The 23,333-nt window shown below is 38.1% G+C and overlaps 1 protein-coding gene across 2 annotated transcripts in view; it reads left to right on the forward strand.

Moving 5' to 3' along the window:
• Positions 1–23,333, forward strand: part of Arpc1 (Actin-related protein 2/3 complex, subunit 1A) — a 246,348-nt gene that overhangs the window by 113,179 nt on the left and 109,836 nt on the right. For both annotated transcript variants that reach the window (XM_067147448.2, XM_067147447.2), the window contains exons 6-7: positions 16,065–16,182; positions 22,680–22,858. In XM_067147448.2, the coding sequence (XP_067003549.1) occupies positions 16,065–16,182; positions 22,680–22,858 (297 nt within the window). The remainder of the gene's footprint in view (positions 1–16,064; positions 16,183–22,679; positions 22,859–23,333) is intronic.

Below are 23,333 nucleotides of genomic sequence, written 5' to 3' on the forward strand. Positions count from 1 at the left end.
GCCAACTCTTCTGGATTGCCTGCAGGACACCATCATCTTAAACAGCCTGTCTCAGAAATGTCACATTTTAACATACAGCCTGTCGCAAAAAAATTTCTCCATCGAAAAACATAGCCTCAATCCTCGGCTACACGTTCATTATACATCACTCATAAAATACAGCCTAACTCTGCCTTCAACATCTTCCTAACTATTCTCATAATATTTCATTTCCCACACAATCCATTTCTGCCTGTTCAAAACTTTTCAAGTATATGTAATTCCGTGATAAACAACTCTATAAGAATCTCACAATTTACTTCTCTACGTTTTTCTGACCTCAAGAGCAAAATAAACGTACCGTGATTTTCTGTATCAGAAATACACGGTGTCACAAAATTTAAGCTTCCAAAAATAAATGTTATCTTTATTATGGTGTGGGTTACTGTAGTCACGTCCTAGTTTGTGAACCATGGGCAACGGCTGAGTGGCCTAGTAAGTGGTCCTGAGAGTCGGGATACCAGTTGCTATGGAATGGGAGTGGGTATCTCGGACATATTCTGAGTCATGGCCCTCCTTGTGCTCAGGCGGCTAGGACTATACAATGCACCGGTGGTCCATAACCCGTTAGAGGAGAGATCCTCATTTGGACTATGTGCAAATAGGGTAGCATCCTGCTTCATGAATTTACCGAGCTCAAAACATTTTAAGCAAGCCTCGGATCTATGGGAGTAACAGAGTCCCACTCCCATTTGACCTGTATTGTAGGTATAAATTACACTATAAAATATCAGATTCTCAAATGAGTTTTGTGTCACCATATATATATGAAACATAAAAACACATGTGAATGCTGAAAAGCTATATAAGATTGTGTAAACTAGTTGAGACTTGAGCAGAAAATGTAGATATCTAATCTCATTTGAGAATCTGACATTTTATAATGTAATTTATACCTACAGTGCAGGTCATTGAATTTTAACGCATGTTTTATTCCTACAGTTATCATTGAGTGTTCATAAAAATGTCTGTTCCTCAAGGCTTTAAGGACAAAACTAATTAGTTTTTTAAAATTAAGGCAAATTAGCTTTGAGCAACAAGATTCTATCTCAATGTACAGCTGAAGGTTCAGGAAACAAGGAAGTGCAACCCACAAGACTAACAAATTGTGACCAATACACATGTTCTCTCTGTGTTACCATACATGTTTTAAGGCTAGCATTTAATTTCAGAAAAACTTATGCCTGTCAACAATCCAAACTTTTATGAATGTGTTTTTTATGTATGTTATTCCTGAAAAGACAGTGAATACCAAGTTCCAATTCGATGAATGCCCTCATGAGAATAATTTTGACATGTTATCGTTGTATGACATTCTTTGTTAGATCTAATGATGTTTTATGATTGCATGATATGTTATATGTGATTGTGTGCCCAGCTGAAGATGACCTAGAAAGGTCGAAACCGGTCCTGTAGCTTTAATTTTAATAAATAAGTATTGATTGGGTGGAAGCTTTCTTCTCATTATAAACTTTTCCTGCCCGTATATTTGCGGGACGTGAAGTTCCCGATCAGCTGTTGCACCAAGTTGCGCCGGAAGTTCAGCTGTCTGTTTCCATGAGCTGCGAGAGCTGGTCGGTTACTCATATCATAAAGAATGAAACTGTTCACAATGCACACATTGATCACAAAATGAAAAATAAATTTCCACCATTTATTTAGACGATCGCCCAATCCCGTTGTATTCTCTTTTCTGATCACTGATATCCCATATGACAACACGAGGACACGAAATTTCTATTTCTTCAATAGAAAGGAACATAGAGTTAATATTCATACAGTATTTGGACTGTTAAGATAAAGAGAATTTCTGGCTGTTAGTGCACATTTATGGACATATTTCAGACTTTTTAAGGGCATTTTTTCATGCATGTTGTGACAATAAAGGTCCTAAAGTGCCTGAAAATTGGGCGTATTAATGTAAAAAATATATGTGGTGAAATTGGGCATCAAAGTGGGATAAATATTGTTACACTAATAGTAATCATGCGCAACCAATATCAATCATACGACGGCATCCTAGCAAACCTGATTATCATCACAATAAACAAGTCATCTTAAATATAATTGGATCTCAATTATTATCAAATGAGTTGTCATCAAATAATCCTAATTATACATATAGGGTTGGCGCATAACCATGTAAATATTACATCACAACTCTGGCGAAACATAAGATTCAGATCTCATAAGGGTAGGTTCTCTCAACAGATAATCGCCACTAAAATAAGATTAATACCTGAGACAGACAGACGTCTCGTGCAATGGTAATAATTTAATATAAATGAAGGGGTATGAAAGTATTCCCTATCTATAAATGGTAAGATTGAATATGGGATGGCTGGTTTATTTTATTCTTTTGCATTGTTGTGGAGGTGCAACATTACATTGTTGATGAGAAAAGTTGACGATAATGGCAGTATTGATGTTTAACAATAGCGTACTTTAAACAATGATAACATGTCCATGAAGTTTTAATTCAATTTACAAATAATTATCCTAGCGGTTAGTCCATGTGAAGAGTTTCAATAAATCTTTAAATGAAATCAATGAATTATAATAATATTCAAAATTAATATTTGAAAAATTCGTCGCCATAAGACCTATCTGTGTCGGTGCGACGTAAAGCCCCTAGCAAAAAAAAAAAAAAAAAATAATAATATTTGAAAACCTTATAAGAAAAAGGACTTGAAGTACCATTAGAAAATCATGGCTTAAATATATATCTATAAAATATATGACTTGAAACATAATATATGATATGTATGATTTGGTGAATTATAGTTTCCTTCACCCACGGTTCTAAAGAAAAATTCTCACATCAATGTCAGTACTCGCCTTCAATTAAAACAAATATAAATTAACGTTACATCAATGGCAGCAACATCCAGATATTTATTAAAGTACGAAAGAGATTTTCCCTTTACCAAATCACGTAATTCAATGTAAATGTAGATGATATGAAATTAAAGGGATTCATTTTGAAGATATGATATGCAAATATGATATCATCTCAATGTAATAAAGGAATTATACACCAACATGCGAATAGAAATAACAATAACGTGGCATTGGCTCATTCCTAGAATGGATAAAATACATTCCTATAATACACTTCAGTTGCATAGCCACGCTGGATTGATGATTCTGGACCACTCCATCATGAATAGCTGTAATAAATCATCATGCACATGCACAATACTACAATGTTGATGCTGGTCACAGGATCTGGTCAGGTTCCCGTAGAATGTACCTAGAAGAAATAACAGGAGCAGAACTTGACGTACGGCTTCTAAAACCTATTTTGATTCATATCGAAGATCGCTATATTCCGTTGCCTTCGTATTTATACGTTACTGTTAACGACCTACTCAGTTTCATATGTGAAGATTCTATATTCAACAAAATTCCTGTCTATCTCAATAAGTACGTAGACTCTTAATAAACACGTAGCTTCACAAGTAGATTCACAATAAGTATATAGCTAACACTCTTTTCACTCCTCCTGTAATAAATTACCATACTGTTTTACCATAATTCTGCTGCACAAATGAAATTCCTGCTATACACAGTAATACAGGTACAAAATCAAGTGATTCTACGATGAATAACTATCATCTCGAAGAACCTAATTAGTCTGACCAATGTAACGCCATTAAAATTGATATACATTGATGAATGACTTCCAGAAAATTCAATCCTGTGAACTGAGGTACAATTAAATTATTGAAATCTCGTGTGGCTTTAGGTTACTGCATGAAGATTTACATCCCTGGATACTTTCATTTCACTCGATGACACAATATCAATTTCATATTTCTAAATATTCTACATGTTCTGTTCTTTATTACCAAAAAATATATATAGATATATATACAGAAATTCAACACCTGAAAGAGAATACTAATTAGTAAATAATGAAGCAAGGACTTATCTTTTGATGAACCAGCCACCCGTTGTCCTTATGCCTCACATGTCTACTCCATCTTGACGTTACACTCACAAATTAAGAATACTTTCGCGTTCATCGCACACTGAAAAATAATATCACACATTGTTATACAAACCAAGCACATGCAAATTAGATATTAGTTAATATAAAATACAAATATTCAAATTCTGGTAATCCGACCGTACGACAGTTTGTGACCCGTTCTGTCGTGTACACGGCGACGATATGTGTGTCTAGAATACGGTAGTTATGAATGTAAATATATCAATGTCGGCATTCCCATGCGGTCTCCATCAAATCCAAAGCAAGAGTGATTAGTAGCAACAATTGGCAGTATAATCTTGCCATGTTCATACACCTCCAGTCATGTCATATCTTAAATTATGAGGTGTTATTCCGTCTTCACCAATTCTATTATCAGTTATTTCATTTTAATAAAATTGTCATATTGACATGTCATTAAGTCGCATTCAAAGATTATTATTGCTATAAATTATGTTCATGGTGTGGGTTACTGTAATTATGTCCTAGTTCGTGAACCATGAGCAACGGCTGAGTGGCCTAGTAAGTGGTCCTGAGAGTCGGGATACCAGTTGCTATGGAATGGGAGTGGTCATCTCGGGCATATTCTGAGTCATGGCCCTCCTTGTGCTCAGGCAGCTAGGACTATAACCCGTTAGAGGAGAGATCCTCACTTGGACTACGTGCAAATAGGGTAGCATCCTGCTTCATGAACTTACCGAGCTCAGAACATTTTAAGCAAGCCTCGGATCTATGGGAGTAACAGAGTCCCACTCCCATTTGATAGGCAAGAGACTCCTTGGAAACAACTTGGCGAACAAAATGGAATTCGATGGGTAGCTATCAATATTAATGGGGCTTATGGAAGAAAGAAAGTAGAACTGGCTGCGTCAGCAAAGAGGATGCATCTAGATGTGCTAGGAGTAAGTGATATTAGGGTAAGGGGAGATAACGAGGAAGAGATAGGAGATTATAAAGTGTACTTGACGGGTGTTAGAAAGGGAAAGGCAGAGTATGGGGTAGGGCTGTTTATCAGGAATACCATTGCAGGCAACATAGTTTCTGTTAGGCACGTAAATGAGCGAATGATGTGGGTAGATTTGGCAGTTGGAGGAATTAGGATGAGAATTGTCTCAGTGTATTCACCATGTGAGAGTGCAGATGAGGTTGAAGTTGACAAGTTTTATGAAGCATTGAGTGACCTCTGGTCAGGGTCAACAGCAAGGACAGAATAGTGCTAATGGGCGATGTCAATGCGAGAGTTGGAAATACTCGTAGAACTGCAGGATATGAAAGGGTAATTGGTAAATGTGGGGAAGATATGGAAGCTAACAGGAATGGGAAGCGTTTGCTGGACTTCTGTGCTAGTATGGGTTTAACAGTTACGAATACATTCTTCAAACATAAGGCTCTTCACTGCTACACATGGGAGGTTAGGCGTACCAGATCCATAATAGACTATCTTTACGGACTTCGAATTCAGGAAATCTGTTAGGAATGTACAAGTTATCCGGGGATTTTTCGATGATACAGACCACTATCTGATCTGTAGTGAACTAAGTATCTCTAGCCCTAAAGTAGAGAAAGTGAAATATGTCTGCTAACGAATAAGGGTAGAAAATCTCCAGGACGAGGAAATTAGAAGTACATGCATATGATTAGTGAGAAGTTTCGAACAGTAGACAATAAGCAGGTTCAGGATATAGAAAGAGAACGGGTGGCATACAGGGATGCTGTAGTAGAAACAGCAAGGGAATGCCTAGGAACAACTGTGTGTAAAGATGGGAAAAGGCGAACATCTTGGTGGAATGATGAAGTGAGAGCAGCTTGTAAACGTAAAAAGAAGGCTTTCAAAAATGGCTCCAAACAAGGGCTGAGGCAGACAGGTATTTGTACATAGATGAAAGAAACAGAGTGAAACAAATAGTTGTTGAATCCAAAAAGAAGTCATGGGAAGATTTTGGTAATAACCCGGAAAGACTAGGACAAGCAGCAGGGAAACCTTTCTGGACAATAATAAAGAATATTCATCATCATCATAGGCATTTATTCGTCAACGAATATGTAGTATATAAATACAATGTCATTTGGACATATTAATTGTGCCGTCGCAGATGGCTGAACAGTCCAATTTTGGATGCACAGATTTTATTGCAGTGACAGCACACACTAGTAGTTGCAGCAGATGGTTGTGCAAGAATGCCATCCCTCGCATTCGCTCGTTCTTTCCTGCGGTTCCTCCTCTCAGCTTCTAATCTTCTCCTATCTTTTTCTAGATGTTCAACTCCATTGTATACAATGCTACGCCATTTGGGCCTATCCTCGGCTGTAGTTTCCCAGTTGATTGTATCAATATGACATCTTTTAAGATTATACTTTAGAACATCCTTATATCGTTTAAGCTGCCCTCCATGGTTACACTGGCCATTCTTTAGTTGGGAGTACAAGATTTTCTTTGGGAGGCGTGTATCTGGCATGCGGACGATATGACCAGCCCAGCATAGCTGATGCCTGACTATCTTTGCCTCTATGCTTGTAGTGTTGGCTTCCTCGAGGATGCTAATGTTCGTTCGACGATCTTGCCATTTAACTTTCAGTATTCTCCGCAAGCATCGTTGATGGTATTTTTCCAGGCATTTTAGTTTTCTCCTGTAGGTTGTCCAGGTCTCGCAACCATAGATAAGAGTAGGAATTAAAACAGCATTGTAAACGTACAGTTTGGTTCTCACACTGATATCGTGATTGTCAAACACTCTTCTTAGGAGACGACCGAAAGCCGCACTAGCACATCTTAAATGGTACTGGATTTCTGCATCAATGTTTGCACATGTCGAGAGATGGCTTCCAAGGTAAGGAAAATGATTTATGTTTTGCAGAGACTGGCCATTGATTGTAATAGTCGGAGTTTTCTTATTGGAATTAGGTGCCGGCTGGTAAAGGATCTTAGTCTTATCAATATTAATTTCCAGTCCGATACTTTCATATGCTTGATTAAAAGCATTGAGGATTGATTGCAGATCTTCCTCTGTTTTGGCTAAGATAACATTGTCATCTGCGTACTGAAGCTCTATAACTGACACTGAGGACACCTTGGTCTTAGCTCGCAGTCTGTTAATATTAAACAGATTTCCATCACTTCTATACAGAAGTTCTACTCCTGATGGCAGTTTATCATCCACAAGGTGTAGTATAGTTCCAACAAATAGTGAGAACAATGTTGGAGCAATTACACAACCTTGCTTGACTCCTGTAGAAATACGGAAAGGGTCTCCTGGTTTTGTGTTAACAGTAGCAAACATGCCGTCGTGTAGCAGTCTAAGTATCTGTATGTATTTGTTTGGACATCCTATCAGAGCTAGAATTCTCCATAGAGCTTCTCGATTAACAGAATCAAACGCCTTGACAAGATCGATAAACCACAAACCTACTACGGTGGCGTAGCAGGGGGAGAGGTGATACTCCCACGTGGCGCGTCCCAGGTGGCGGATAGGGGGGTCCTAACTGGCTTGCCGGCGGACTTGAGGGAAATAAAATACCTCTCGCGGACCAAACACACTACCCCCTGCGGGTGGGGGACGCACATGTAGAATACACCCGCGGTATCCCCTGCCTGTCGTAAGAGGCGACTAAAAGGGGCAACCAAGGGCTGACTGAATTAGAACCATGAAACTAATTTTGAATCGTACCATCACGCGGGGAACACCATAGGTTGCCTGTACTTGCGAGTAGTACCACTAAATTCGGTACGAAGTAGATTTGTGATTAGTAGCACTAAAACCTGGCCTGGTGGATTCCAGTACCCGTGCGTTGTACCCATGTGTGCAACACCGCGGGTCTGGGCGTAGCCTGTGAGTTGTACCACTATATGAGCAGCACCGTGGGTCTGCGTTGCCTGTGATTAGTACCCACTATGTGAGGAACACCACGGGAATACCGGCGCCCGTGTTTAGTACACCTAGGTGGGGAACCTTCTCGGTTTGCGTTGATTCTGAGTTGGGCCATTGTGTGAGACACACCATAGGTCTGCGTTACTTGTACGTATTGCAATACTTGTGAGTAGTACCATCTTTTGTGGAACAGCGTGAGTCTTCGCTACTTCTGATTAATACCCCAACATGACACATACCATGGTTCTATTTTACTCGCGACATGTACCATTCTGTGGGGCCTTAGACGTGGATTTTTCACCCCCTTTAGACACCAAGCATCATTGTGCTTTATAAGTGGTTCCTTGGTCGGTAATGTTATTTTCGATCTGTATTGAGTCCGATCCACTGGTTTTTGTTTGTTTGTTTGTTTTGTGTTTTGTTGAGTTCCTGTCCATCCATTCATTCTTCATGCCATATTTTTTATTTTTATTTTGGTCATTGGATGCCTTTGCAATTTTTGTTCTTTCATTTCGTACCATTAGGGGCCGATGACCTTTGATGTTAGGCCCCTTAAAACAGCAAGCATCATCATCATCATCAAGATCGATAAAAGCCATGTACAAGGGTTGGTTTTGCTCTCTAGACTTTTCCTGCACTTGCCTTGCACTGAAAATCATATCAATTGTACTTCTGTTTGGCCTGAAACCACACTGAGTTTGTGGTAGGCACATTTCAGTCAATGGCAGTAGACGATTAAACAATACTCTAGCAAGTATTTTTCCTGCAACAGAGAGTAATGATATTCCTCTATAATTGTTACACAGAGTCTTATCCCCTTTCTTGAAGATAGTGATGATGGAAGCATCCCATAGATCAGCAGGGATTGTTCCCATGTTCCATATTTTCACAATCAACATGTGTGTATGCTGAATTAGCAAAGGACCACCTTCCTTGAAGTGCTCGGCTGGAATTTCATCTTGTCCGGGTGCCTTTTTATTCTTCAGCTGATGAATGGCCTTCTCAATTTCTTGAATAGAAGGGACTTCACCTAAGTGATCTTGAATTGGCTGTTGTGGAATATCAGCAAACACATCTTCCTCGACATGTGAGTTTCTGTTCAGGAGGTCTTGAAAATGTTCTTTCCAACGGGAAGCTATTGAGTCAGGGTCTTTAAGAACTTCAGTACCGTCTTTGGATTTTAGACAATTAAGACCTTTGGTAGAGGGACCATAAATTGCTTTGGTAGCACTGAAGAAGGCACTAGTGTTGTTGGAGGCGATTAAATTCTCCATTTCCTTTGATTTACCTATCCACCATTCATTCTTGATCATCCTGCATCTCTTCTGCACTTCCGTTTTGAGCTGTTGATATCTATGTTTCTTGGGAAATGAATTTGGATCATTTTGCCACGCGTTGTAGGCTTTCCGCTTTTCATCAATTAGGTCACATATTTCTTTGTCATTCTCGTCAAACCAATCCTGATGTTTCCTCTTATTAACACCAACTGCTGCTTTGCCAGCTGCTATAATAGCTGATTTTAATAACGACCAGCTCTGTTCAATATCTTCTGGGTATTCATTTGGAAGTTTATCAGCCAATAGTTCTTGATAGGCAGATTTGATACTGTTGTTCCTAAGTTGTTCAGTATTTAGTTTTTGTTTTATCGCCTTCCCCTGAATCCGCCGTTTTGGAGGAACCTGTATAGCCATCACAGATCGAACTAAGCGGTGGTCGGTCCAGCTATCATCAGCACACTTCATAACTTTGGTTATATGAACATCGCGCTTATCTCTGGCGCAGACAATAATGTAGTCGATGAAGTGCCAGTGCTTTGATCTGGGATGTTGCCATGTTGTTTTAAATCTATCCTTCTGGTGGAAGAGTGTATTTGTAATGACAAGATCATATTCAGAACACTTCGTGAGTAGAAGGATTCCATTGACGTTGATTTTGCCTACACCCTCTTTACCAATAGTTCCAGGCCAAAGTGATGATTCTCTGCCAACCCGAGCATTAAAGTCTCCCAGCAGAATAAGCATATCTGACTTGGGTACATTCGACAGGAGTTCATCAAGTTGGTTATAGAATGCTTCTTTTTGATCATCTTCTGACTTCAGTGTTGGGGGCATATGCACTAATTGTCGTAGCTCTTTAGTTGTTCTTGAGTTTCAGATGGAGTGTCATGAGTCTTTCATTAATTCCAGATGGGAACTCATCAAGATTGTGAATAAGCTCATTCTTTATTGCAAAACCTACTCCATGAATTCTTAATTCGTTTTCATCTTTTCCTTTCCAGAAAAATGTATAGCCACCACCATGTTCCTTGAGTTGTCCTTCTCCAGCGCGCCTAGTTTCACTAAGAGCAGCGATATCAATGTTGTATTTCTTCAACTCACGACATTATTGCTGTACATCGCTCTGGACGATTATCTATATCAGTGTCCATCAAAGTACGAATATTCCAGGTAGCTATATTCATGTTGCAAATCTTTCTTTCGCTTCTACCGCGAATTGGTGTACCCACTGAACGCGGTAATCCAGTCAGGTGAGAAGTTAGACTGCCTATGTTTAGGGCACCTTTTATAGCCCCCTCCCCATTCAGGGTGAGCAGAGGGGATCCTAAATAGGACTGCTCAGTCACGGGTGTAGCACACGAGTTGCTCTACAGTCTGTCCTTGAGCAAAACGGCGATCACACTCTCGCCGCCTACGTGCCGACTCATCACTAGGAGCTCCCAGATTACCCTATCCTACCCCTGTCGCAACTTGCCAATCGCCGCAGGACTTTAATATTGAGCAGATGATGTTGCTTTCCAAATGACGCCTGTGCATGGAATCTTTTTATGTGGGAATGCTGGTGCACATCAACAGTCACACGGCCCTTAACAGTTTCGGGACACTGGCCCAGTGGCATAGAGTCTACGACGACTGGAGATCCAATAACTGCTGAGGTTGTTAGACCTCATGGACATAATCAGGTGTAGTTGGAGTTGTACCTTATTCGACATTTGGAGATTAAGATGGTATCCTCCAGGAGCGTCTTTCTAGTTGCCGACTATCTCTGATTGTGCTCCTATGGCTACAAGCAGTACAGCATGCCATATATGCCATAGTAATCACCACACTTTAGTGGATGATAGAGTAGTGATCCTCCCGCACTGATTCTATGTCCTTTCCTTGCTGTAAAAGTGTCCAAATCCCATTCTTCCCTCGATAATCAGGTATGCAAGCTGCTGTACTAATTCCTGCACCAGTGTACACAACTAACTGATTGGAATTTGATAATGCTTCGGCAAGTGCAACACATTTTTCTTCCAAAACTCCAGGAGGAGGAACGGAGGGAAAAAGAAAATGAACAGTGTTTTGAGTAATTCAGGTGAACTCACAATAGATCCCAGGAAAACACTGGAGAGGTGGAGGGAATATTTTTAACATCTTCTCAACGTAAAAGGAAATTTTCCTGGTGATGTTGAGAACAGCCAAGGTCATGGGGAGGAAGAAAATGATGTTGGTGAAATTACGCCTGAGGAAGCGGAAAGGATGGTAAATAAATTCCATTGTCATAAAGCAGCAGGAATAGATGAAATTAGACCTGAAATTGTGAAGTATAGTGGGAAGGCAGGGATGAAATGGCTTCATAGAGTAGTAAGATGAACAGGACGGATTGCAACATCTATCGAGGTATCTCGCTGATGAGTATACCAGGCAAAGTATCTTGGAAGGGAGGATGCGATCAGTCGTTGAGAGGAAGTTGGATGAAAACCAGTGTGGTTTCAGACCACAGAGAGGCTGTCAGGATCAGATTTTCAGTATGCGCCAGGTAATTGAAAAATGCTACAAGAGGAATAGGCAGTTGTGTTTATGTTTCGTAGATCTACAGAAAGCATATGACAGGGTACCGAGGGAAAAGATGTTCGCTATAATGGGGGACTATGGAATTAAAGGTAGATTATTAAAATCAATCAAAGGCATTTATGTTGACAATTGGGCTTCAGTGAGAATTGATGGTAGAATGAGTTCTTGGTTCAGGGTACTTACAGGGGTTAGACAAGGCTGCAATTTTTCACCTTTGCTGTTCGTAGTTTACATTAATCATCTGCTGAAAGGTATAAAATGGCAGGGAGGGATTCAGTTAGGTGGAAATGTAGTAAGCACTCTGGCCTATGCTGGCGACTTGGTCTTAATGGCAGATTGTACCGAAAGCCTGCAGTCTAATATCTTGGAACTTGAAAATAGGTGCAATGAGTATGGTATGAAAATTATACTCTCGAAGACTAAATTGATGTCAGTAGGTAAGAAATTCAACAGAATTGAATGTCAGATTGGTGATACAAAGCTAGAACAGGTCGATCACCGAGCTCGATAGCTGCAGTCGCTTAAGTGCGGCCAGTATCCAGTATTCGGGAGATAGTAGGTTCGAACCCCACTGTCGGCAGCCCTGAAAATGGTTTTCCGTGGTTTCCCATTTTCACACCAGGCAAATGCTGGGGCTGTATCTTAGTTAAGGCCACGGCTGCTTCCTTCCTACTCCTAGCCCTTTCCTATCCCATCGTCGCCATAAGACCTATCTGTGTCGGTGCGATGTAAAGCAAAAAGAAAAAAAAAAGAAGAACAGTCGATCATTTCAAGTATTTAGGTTGTGTGTTCTCCCAGGATGGTAATATAGTGAGATTGAATAAAGGTGATACAATTCCTTTAGTTTTGCCAATTGCCACCTTTTCAATACAATAAAAATATATTAGAAACTTACATATTTATTATGATGTTTACATGGTACATGTTTCGCTCCTTTTCGTGAGCATCATCAGCCAAACTATCATTAATCTAAGATTGTGTAAGATCATAAAACAATTCTTTTGGTTCAAGATTACTCCTATAAAAGTAATTGACAATCTTATAACATTTTAAAAGTCACACAACAATAAAATTATGTCTTATGTTAACACTTTTTGTCTAAAATCTTCTTCAGTCCAAACATTTTATCGCCAAAACTCATCCGCTGAACATCTTTTAAAATTGTTTAAAAAATAAGAATAAAATAAAAAACTTAGATATCTGGCTAGTTGTGTTGGTTCCCGTTGCTTAACTTGTATAATTGTCATTAAGACTTCATAACAGTATTGAATATTTTCTGCAGTTGATAATTGTCATTATGGTCGATAGACTTGTTCTCGTTGCTGGAGTAACATTTATAAAATGTATTGATATTAATTTATATTATCAATGGGGTAAAATTGTTTGTGAACAAACTTGTTGATGAAACACTTTTTGATGTGATATTGGGTTTAAAATGTTCTCGAACGTTCCATAATGGCTCTTTGGTGTATCTGTAATGAAAGATAAAAATTATATGTTTATGGTTTTGATTGTGTTTCTTTATAACATCTTATTGGAAGAATTGTCACTTGCTTTCCTTTCTGCTTCGTAATTGTTTGGTGTTACTCCTAGCCTCTTGAGAACTACTTGTTATCCTGTTTGCACTTCTTGTGTTGTATGAGTGAGTGTGGATGAGTTTACGTTTTGGCGGGGAGGGGGAAGGGGAAGTTAAGGTAGGCGGCGCATTGGTAGCTGCAGTAGACTGTGGAGGGGATAGTCTAGGGGAAGTGAGGGGAGGAATTGAGTTCGTTTGTGTCAATAAGCCATTAACTTTTATCGGATTAAAATGTTTATAGAATTTATTTATATCTGATTTGAGTATTTGTATTAGTTCCGGTAATTGTGATAAGATAGGATTCTTTATTTCTATTTCGTCATTTAGGTTTTTATTTTTATTGTATTGTTGATCTAAATGAATGTATATGTTTTCCAGTTCCATCATTTCTTTTCCTTTTTCTACTCTTCTTAAGATTTTTAAAGCCCTTTCAATAGTTGTAAAACTGTGTCCAGTTTCTTGCATGTGTGTACTCATTGCAGAATGTTTCCTGTGTTTGGCTGCATTTACATGTTCTAGATATCTTATTATAAAGCTTCGGCCAGTCTGGCCAACGTATGAAAAATTGCACTCTGCGCACGTGAGCCTATATATTCCAGATCCTTGGTATTGATTACTATTTGTATTAACTTTATTGTGGTTGAAGAAAACGTTTCGGTTTGTGTTTTGCGTCTTGAAAGCAATGTTAATATTTTGTTTTTTGATGGTATTAGTGATTTGGTATATAGCTGGGTTAGTAAATGTGAAAGTTGCAAATTTGGATTTTTTATTTTTATCTGGTACAAGATTAGTGGCCAATTTTATTTTCACCTTATTAATGATTTTGTTAATCATTTCTATTTTGTAACTGTTATTGAGTGCTAGATCTTTTATAAAATCAAGTTCTTTCTTTAAATTCTTGTTTGTTAGTAGAATTTTTAGGGCTCTGTAAACCAAACTCAAAAATGCTGCCTGTTTGTGAGAGTTGGGGTGGAGTGACTCATTTTTGATCATTACTGGAGTAAACGTCGGTTTTCTATAAATCTGGAAGTCAAATTTGTTTTCTGCTCTCTTTACATTTATATCTAGGAAACTTAATGAATTGTTCCTTTCATCTTCCTTAGTGAATTTTATATTCCTGTCTAATTTATTTAAGAAATCCAAAATATTATCACTATTGTTCAGTTTACTGTCTATTATAACAAACGTGTCATCCACGTATCTCAGCCAAAGGTTTAGTCCATCTATGTTATTTAAAATTTTAACGTGTTCTAAATGATCCATATAAATGTTAGCTAGTATACCTGATGCAGGGTCACCCATTCCTAAGCACATTTGCTGATATATCTTTTGATTAAATGTGAAGTAATTATTATTTAAAGTAAATCTTAATACATTTATGAATTCTTGCAATTGAATAAAGGTGTCGTAAAGCTAATGCAGTGAGCTCGCAGTTGCGATCAACAGTATTCTGTAAGAACGAAGTCAGCTCCCAGACGAAACTATCTTTACATCAGTCTGTTTTCAGACCAACTTTGCTTTACGGGAGCGAAAGCTGGGTGGACTCAGGATATCTTATTCATAAGTTAGAAGTAACAGACATGAAAGAAGCAAGAATGATTGCTGGTACAAACAGGTGGGAACAATGACAGGAGGGTACTCGGAATGAGGAGATAAAGGCTAATTTAGGAATGAACTCGATGGATGAAGCTGTACGCATAAACCGGCTTCGGTGGTGGGGTCATGTGAGGCGAATGGAAGAGGATAGGTTACCTAGGAGAATAATGGACTCTGTTATGGAGGGTAAGAGAAGTAGAGGTAGACCAAGGCGACGATGGTTAGGCTCAGTTTCTAACGATTTAAAGATAAGAGGTATAGAACCAAATGAGGCCACAACACTAGTTGCAAATAGAGGATTGTTGCGACGTTTAGTATATTCGCAGAGGCTTGCAGACTGAACGCTGAAAGGTATAACAGTCTTTAATGATAATGTACGTAATGTATGTATATATTATGTTCTCCATGAATCAAGGGTTGTTTATTCCAAATTCATATGAGGAAAATGTGACATTAACTTGTGCATTTTTAGGCCATGAACACCCGGGCCCTAGTTGTAAAATATTTACACTGTTGAGTACCTTCCTTTATTTCACTTCCCCATGTAAAGACCTTGGCAGTGTTTTTCAGTACTCTAGGCTACTGCAGTTGTACTTTGCCCTTTGTAGAAAACTCAGGGAAGTAAGAGCTCAGTCATTGCCATAGAGCATGTTCAGTGGGACATTTGATGACAGCTCTGAAATGCACACTTTTTAACCAATGTAGCATATTATATGAGAGCATATTAAGCAAGAAATTTTGTAAGGATAGATTGGAATACTAATTAATCAAGAACCATTATGCCAGATGCATTTTTTTAATAACAGTGAACACAAAAAAGAATCTAATACATATAGCCCTTTTAAGGGCCATGGGCCTGCCAAGACAATCCTGTCAGATGATCTGCAGATATGGAAGAACCACATGGTCAACATGATGAATTTTCAGCTGTATTGTTTGGCATTCATGACTAGATCCTGTGCTTCTCGTATCAGCATCTCATCAGTTGGTCTGAAGCTAGAATTAAAATCTTTGAATGAGGTGAGAATCGTCCCAGGGCATCTGGGTAAAAGGCAAGACAGGCTACCCTTACACAACGTGGCTGATTTTTATAAGAGTATTATTAGTTAAGCCTTGTAAAATTTTGTTACATTTGTTTTTATATTTTACATTTCCAGGTGCGGGTATTTTCAGCCTTTATTAAAGATATAGAAGAAATGCCATCACCTTCTCCCTGGGGAATGAAAATGACTCTAGGACAGATGCTAGCAGAGTTTCCTAATTCTCCAGCTGGAGGTGAGTACTTCAACCAAAACATTAGAGTTAAAAAATGTATTCAGCTTGTGTTAGACAGTTAAATTCATTGGAGATTGGAGATTGAACTCTTTGGGTGGCGTGCACCATCTTGGAGTAAATTACTATGGAAGTAGCGTTTGCTAAAGAAGTCCTTACTACAGAAGTAAATTACTACGGGAATTATTTACTCCGGAAGTAATGTCGGAGAGTTGAAGTACAATTTACTCTTTCAGTTACTGCTATAGAAGTAGCGTTCGTTACTCGCAGAGTAGCGTTGTGTTTGAGTATCTTCTTTAATGAAATCTAAATGGATAAGGTTATGTGCGATAGGAAACGGGGGAAAAGTAAGCGAAAAAGATAAATGCTTGTTAAAAGAGCTATTTTTACAATGGCGAAAAATGAGAGTATCCTCCTATTCAATACATCATATATTCCGTCATTAGACGGAGCAAACAAATTCAAACATGTTTCGGCTCGCTTGAGCCATCTTTTTTCATTTGCTCTTTCATTATGTTTTTTAGCATTTTTTCAACTTATATTATGTAAATTATTCCAACCCCCCTAATTTTTTCACTGAAGATGGCTCAAGCGAGCCGAAACATGTTTGAATTTGTTTGCTCCATCTAATGACGGAATATATGATGTATTGAATAGGAGGATACTCTCATTTTTCGCCATTGTAAAGTGAAAACCGTCAATACGGAATGATTCTAATATCTTGTAAAAGAGCTAATGACGATCTATGCAAAGGATATAGGGTGTAAGGAACACAACATAAAGATGCTGGATAGGAAAAGAAATTCATGGAAAGCCGTGACAGAAAAATTAAATGCTTCGAGTGACGGAAAACACAGCGAAGAGCAAGTTAGGGTTCCGTGGAAGGACTTAAAAGAGAAGGCGGAAGCAAAGCAGAAAGTCATGGACGCGTGGGAAAAATTAAAACTGATGGTGGTTTCTTCATATAGATCGCCTGCATCCACAGCGAAATTTTCCTATTTTCACAACAGCAAATGCTGGGTCTGTACCATAAGGCTACGGCCGCTTCCCAATCCCTAGGTCTTACCTACTCTATCGTTGCCATAAAACCTATCTGTGCCGGTGCGACGTTAAGCAAATTGAAAAAAAAAGATAAATAACTCTTCCGATTTCTAAAAAGTTCACCGTTGTCACTGAGGGGGCAAAAAATGGGAATATGCGTGCAGTCACAGTCAGTTGCACCCACGATGTGTGGAAACCTGCCATCGTGAAGAATATCCTTTTATTTTCCGAATAATCATCATCATTTTTAGGCGTACCTCCCTCTTAACCTTAACTAGTGCTTTAACCACGCGATGAAAGATATGGCCAGCAGTTGTGCGGTAAATGCTAATTAGATCACCGGCAACTGTACTGTAATGTTCTGGTACGAAACACTCGTAGGGCACACAGCAACTGTAATTTGAGAGATGCAAGAAAATTAAGACAGGAATTCAGCTGTAAGTGATCTCGGGGTAGATTTAGAAGGAAAGTAAAGGATTCCTTCCTAAGACCAAAAACATTCCTGAAACTCTCCGTGTGCATATTATGCGGCTCTCGCCTTTCACGCACTGTAGGCCTACGCACTATTACATTTCCCGTCGTTTTCTGTGACAAGATCGTCAATATAATCTAAGTAATCTATAAACACGTTTGAAACGTCTTTCCTCTCATACAGGGTGAAGCGAAATTCGCGCACTCGGGCGTCGCAGCGCGACTCCTCACATGCCAGCAATAAAAGAAATGTCTCTCACAAAAGTTCGTCCTTTTGCTTCACCCTGTATATGGCACGATATTATCATTAGTCAACAAGTCTAAACTTAGCTTACTCCATGCACGACGTGAGAGTAAATTCTAACCTATATTCGTGCATTATTTACTTCTTTAGTAATATACTACCAGATGGTGCTCTTTAACATTTTACTCTTGTAGTAATTTAGTCCAGGAGTATCTGAAAGGACCACGATATTATCATTAGTCAACAAGTCTAAACTTAGCTTACTCCATGCACGACGTGAGAGTAAATTCTAACCTATATTCGTGCAGTATTTACTTCTTTAGTAATATACTACAAAATGGTGCTCTTCAACATTTTACTCTTGTAGTAATTTAGTCCAGAAGTATCTGAAAGGACTAAAATACTTCGGAAGTAATTTACTCTTGTATGGAAGTCGCCGAATGCTGACTTCAAGAGTACTTTACTACGGAAGTAGAACTTACTCTTGGTTGGTGCACACCACCCTTTATGTACAATCCCAGAAGCACTTACTGTTTGTGGTATGTAAGAGCAGGATACAGTGGAACCTCAATTCTCCATTTTTTGAGGGACCCCAGGGAAAAAACGTACAATACGGGATAATGGAAAATCTGGGAACAAATTAAAAACTATCAACAATTTGGCTAAACATCGTAATAATGAAATATGTATAATTATAATCTTACAAACACTCCTAAACCAAACCAAACCAAACCAAACCAAACCAAACTACTGCCCTAATGGGGCTTGTCCTACCAAGTGACTGCTGCTCAGCCCGAATGCCTGCAGATTGAGGTGACGCATGGACAGTGTGATGAATCCTCTCTGCTGGTTCTCTAGGCAGGGTGATTCTGGAAACATCCCTCATATCCAAATAAAAATACGTGACCTGGCCAGGAATCAAACCCTGGGGCCTGCAGGTGAGAGGCAGGTAAGCTAGAATGCGGGACCGGCTACAAACATTAATTACACGAGTTAAAGTCTTGATACTTTACATTCAATTTTACTGGGGAAACTTTGTCAGTTTCCCATGAAAACTTCTTTCATGTCAGCAACGGTTATCAAAAAATACCTCATAAATAACGCCAAACTAAACAACAATTGATCTCAAGGACTTTTTAATTCTCTAATCTAATAAAATAAAGAACGTCGAATACAAAAGCACCCAACACGATGGCGAAATCCCTCTTTCTTTTATTGGTCACCGGTATACTGTTCGTAGGAAGCTTATGGTAGTCTTGTACTGCATAAATTATGCCTACATTGACTTTATAAGGTTATGTTTAACTCGAGAATATGATTTAGAATGTATCGATTAAGTATCAGTTTTCAAAAGTTCTCAAATGAATTATATTCAATTCTGTCGGTCACTAACCACAGGCAAACTGGAAAGAGAAAATAATCATCAAAACTCCAGAAATGTTTATTTACTCGTGACCTTGATCTCAGCTGGAAAACACGTTGAGACACTCACTGCACAAGCCAGTACGAGTGGGAAATTAAGCAAACTTTTTAAACGTTACACTGCGCATATAAAACGACTGCCTTCTTATAAGGATGTAAACGTAAAAGAAAAATTCCCCATCTTACATTAGGACCAAAACAGTAACAGACAATCCCAAGACCCCCCCATGGCTTTATATGTAAGGTGCAAGGTCTGTTCTAATCTCGAGAACATAGATTCATGTTAGGAAGGAACAATTTTGATTCCTGCCTGAAAGCTCAGTGACTATATAGTGCCATGAGCAAAATGCCAAATACCTGTCATAGAGTTGAAAAAAAGTCGAAAAAAATAAACATCTAACCCTGGACATAATGTTGATGATTTAAAAGTATGAACATTTGAAGAAACTCATTCTGTCTTCAAGTAGAGCTAGCTGTTGGAATGCTCTCTGTCTCCTTCCGATTGTAGAGGCCACTCTGCTTTATGATTTCCGAGGTTTCTGTAAATAATACCACCTGATTGCGATGCTAAGATGGTCCCTTGTGCAGGTTCACCGCCGATCACTTTACCAGTACAGTACTTGCTCTAAATAACCGCAATGACAGGGTTGTAACGCCAAGATCCACAGGTATGTCATAGCCATCCTTTCATGAGATACCTACTGTTTCTCAAAAAATACTTGTTTTAGGATTTAGAATTGATGGGACTGAAATTTATTTATGGTTGATGTGGGAAATAGTTTCTTTGAGGAACGCATAGGGTGGGATTTTTAAGATGCTTGTATGTCCATGTCATTTGAACGAAAAATTCGGGAAAATGTAGTTTGCCGGAGCGGATAATCGAGTTTTCACTGTATCTTGTTTCCTCAATAGATAGGAAATAATATTGAATCGTTGTTATTCAGTTGCTCGCATTACCATTCTTAAAAATATTGTCCCTCTCTTGTATAATAATTTTGATAGGCAGTTGTACCATCCAGTTTTTAATCAAGATCAGGCAAAAATAAGGATGCTTATGATTATAGCAGTTTCTGTAATGAAGCATTTTGTAAGTTTTAAAAAATAATTTTCTTACTTTAGTCTGTTTTTATGTATTGGCAGCTGAGACTATTTTGAACATTATTAAGGAATGTAGCTGTAGCTCTAGCCATTCAGCATTCATTCAAGCAAAATACTCCTTCAACTGCATTACTCTATTTATAGAATGATAGAATTCATTGTATATCTTAATTATGATGGCCTCCACATCAGTTCTAAGATTATTTGCTGCACGCTTTGTGGTCTTATTCAGATGACAGCTATTGCCTGCTGCAATGAAGTTCAGATTTTCTTTCCAAAGTTCGATGAATACACTTTTATTCCTTCTAAAATTAAGAAAGGAATTACCAGCAACATAAAATATTGGCATTCTGTGGCAAAGATGCCTGTGGTTTTTTTTTTTTTTTTCAACCTTCCTGCTTCGGTCAATTTGGGTGTTTCTGTGGTACTGCTATAAAATGAGTTAAATGAGAGAAGTTTAGTTAAGGCACCTACTTCACATGAAAAATAGTGTACTATAAGTTTTTATCTTTTTATTGAATGAGTCCAAAGCAAGGGAACAGTAAATAGATTTATTCAACTGCTGAATAATTTGCACTTTCAAATATAGACCAAGTTCTGTGGTAATCATTTTCACTGCACCCACATGAATATTTCTCAGAAATTTTTAAATCTGGAAATAACTTTGTGAGTAAATTACTGTAACCGTCATTAGAAACAGAAATTATGACTATGTTTAACTGACTGTAAGACAAATGGTGCTTTAGCATAAATTACTTTTTCTTCCTCTATACTTCCACGAGAGTAAAAATAAGTACTTATGTATGCGTTTTCAAAGCCTACTGATGAATAGAAGTTTAGTGTGTTGCAGTGTTTGCTCTTTAATGACATTTTTGCTTCCCCAAGAGAAACATGGAAGTGTGAGGGACGCACATTATAGTGCGCATCATAGGCATCTTCCCCCTTTATGTGAGAACGAAGTACTGTATTGCAAGCACCGTTTTCATATGTTGATCATTACCTTTACCATACAGCCTTTTAATTCAAAACCTCGCATTCTTCTAATGGACATTAAGTAAACTCGTGTCCTCATCGTGAGGTAGTGGAGCTCTTTTCAGGTACACCCCCAATGGAGGTGAGCTGCATGTACCATTTTAACCACATACCAGCCCTCCTGTCAGTTTTTAATTTCTGACAGTACCGGGAATCGAACCCGGGCTTCCAAGGATGGCAGCTAATAGCACTAACCGTTACGTTACGGAGGCGAACTAATGGATAGTTAAAAGTAGAGACTATTTATATGAAATATTGTTCTAATCGATGGTTCCAAGTATTAACATCATAACTTTCCCCCTGTACAAACATCATAACTACAGTTAAGATATATTATTGATGCTAAATTTGGGGTGCAGAAGACACAACTTTTATACAGGGGGAAAAATACTGAAGTAAAAATAATGCTTTGGTGATGATTGTAACTCATTTTGGCTATTCTTGTACTTATAATGTTAATATTTGGAGCTATCATAAATGGACAATTAAAAGTAGAGGCAAAGTAATATCAAATATCGTCTTTGCGGTAATCATGTTTTTACCAATCCCAACTGGCTTTAATCGGGAGAGTTCTGCCTACATTGGGACACCTGCAATTCTGGTAACATGTTAGAATTCTGTTATAATACAGATATATTTTGTTTATAGAAATTTGTAATAGATTGTACTATGTGGGATAGAATCTTTGAATTTTCAGATTCAGTTTCCACTTATTTTCTTATCTAGTAGTTATCTTCTCAAAAATTATAAGACACAGAAAATATACAATTGTAGAATAGATGTTTTACTTTCTTAAGTGTGTTTACACATCTCAACATTTTTGCCATGTAAGTAGTTCCCTTTTAGTTCTAATCTTGGGGCCAGTTCCTTTCAGTTTTAATTCTTCCTTTCCTTACGTAGTGTTGCTTTACCCAAATAGAAATAATCAGTGTATTTTACAAGAAAATCTAAAAAGTTAATGTATTTTCTTCTGATTTTTCTCCCATTCCTTTTTTTTCAGCTATACTTTTGTCATTTCTCATTTGGGTTAGTTAGAGTGTGCTTTTGTCATGATTTCTAAATATGTTATTAATTCCTTCAGATAGTTTCAGAGCTTGATATTTTAGTAGTATGTCAGGAAAATGGAAGTATCGTATTAAATAGGTGTTTACAAATATTACTACTATGGTAGTTTTAATCGTGCTTTAACTAGGAGGCTGGGTTCATAGTGTCGCTTTCTCTGGTGATGGGAATCGAGTGTGCTGGGTGGCTCATGATTCTTCCGTTTCGGTTGCTGATGCTACTCGTCAGATGGCTGTGAACAAACTACGCACAGAATTCCTGCCATTCCTCAGCTGTGTGTGGGTAGGACGCAATTCCTTAGTAGCGGCTGTAAGTATTTTTTCCTTTTCTTAATTTGTAAGACTAAAATTACATTCAGAATTTGCTTCAATAAATGTTAAATGTAGTCCCATAGTAATATGCCCTAAAGGGCAATTTCTTTTGCTATTTGAGAGTTCAGTTTGTCAAATTCTTCTATGGAAGGAAATCCTAACTATATAAAGAAACATTCTCTATTCATATCCCCAATTATTGTAATATTATATTTTTTTGTATCATTTTTATCCAACAACCAATTGGAATCGCATTGTGACTACCTCATTTACATTATAGTCCTGAGTTTGCAGTTTAATTAATATTTTTTCTGAAAGTTCATATAATTTACTGTGTTATGTAGGATAGTTTTGCCAGAACTCAGACATATTGGCTGTTATGAGGATGATAACATCACTTTTAGCACCAAAAAGAAAGATTAATCTGACATTGTTGGTCTTCACAAAAATTGAAGATAAATTGTCAGGATCCT

Source organism: Anabrus simplex, chromosome 5 (genome assembly GCF_040414725.1).
Source record: "Anabrus simplex isolate iqAnaSimp1 chromosome 5, ASM4041472v1, whole genome shotgun sequence".
NCBI lineage: Eukaryota > Metazoa > Arthropoda > Insecta > Orthoptera > Tettigoniidae > Anabrus > Anabrus simplex.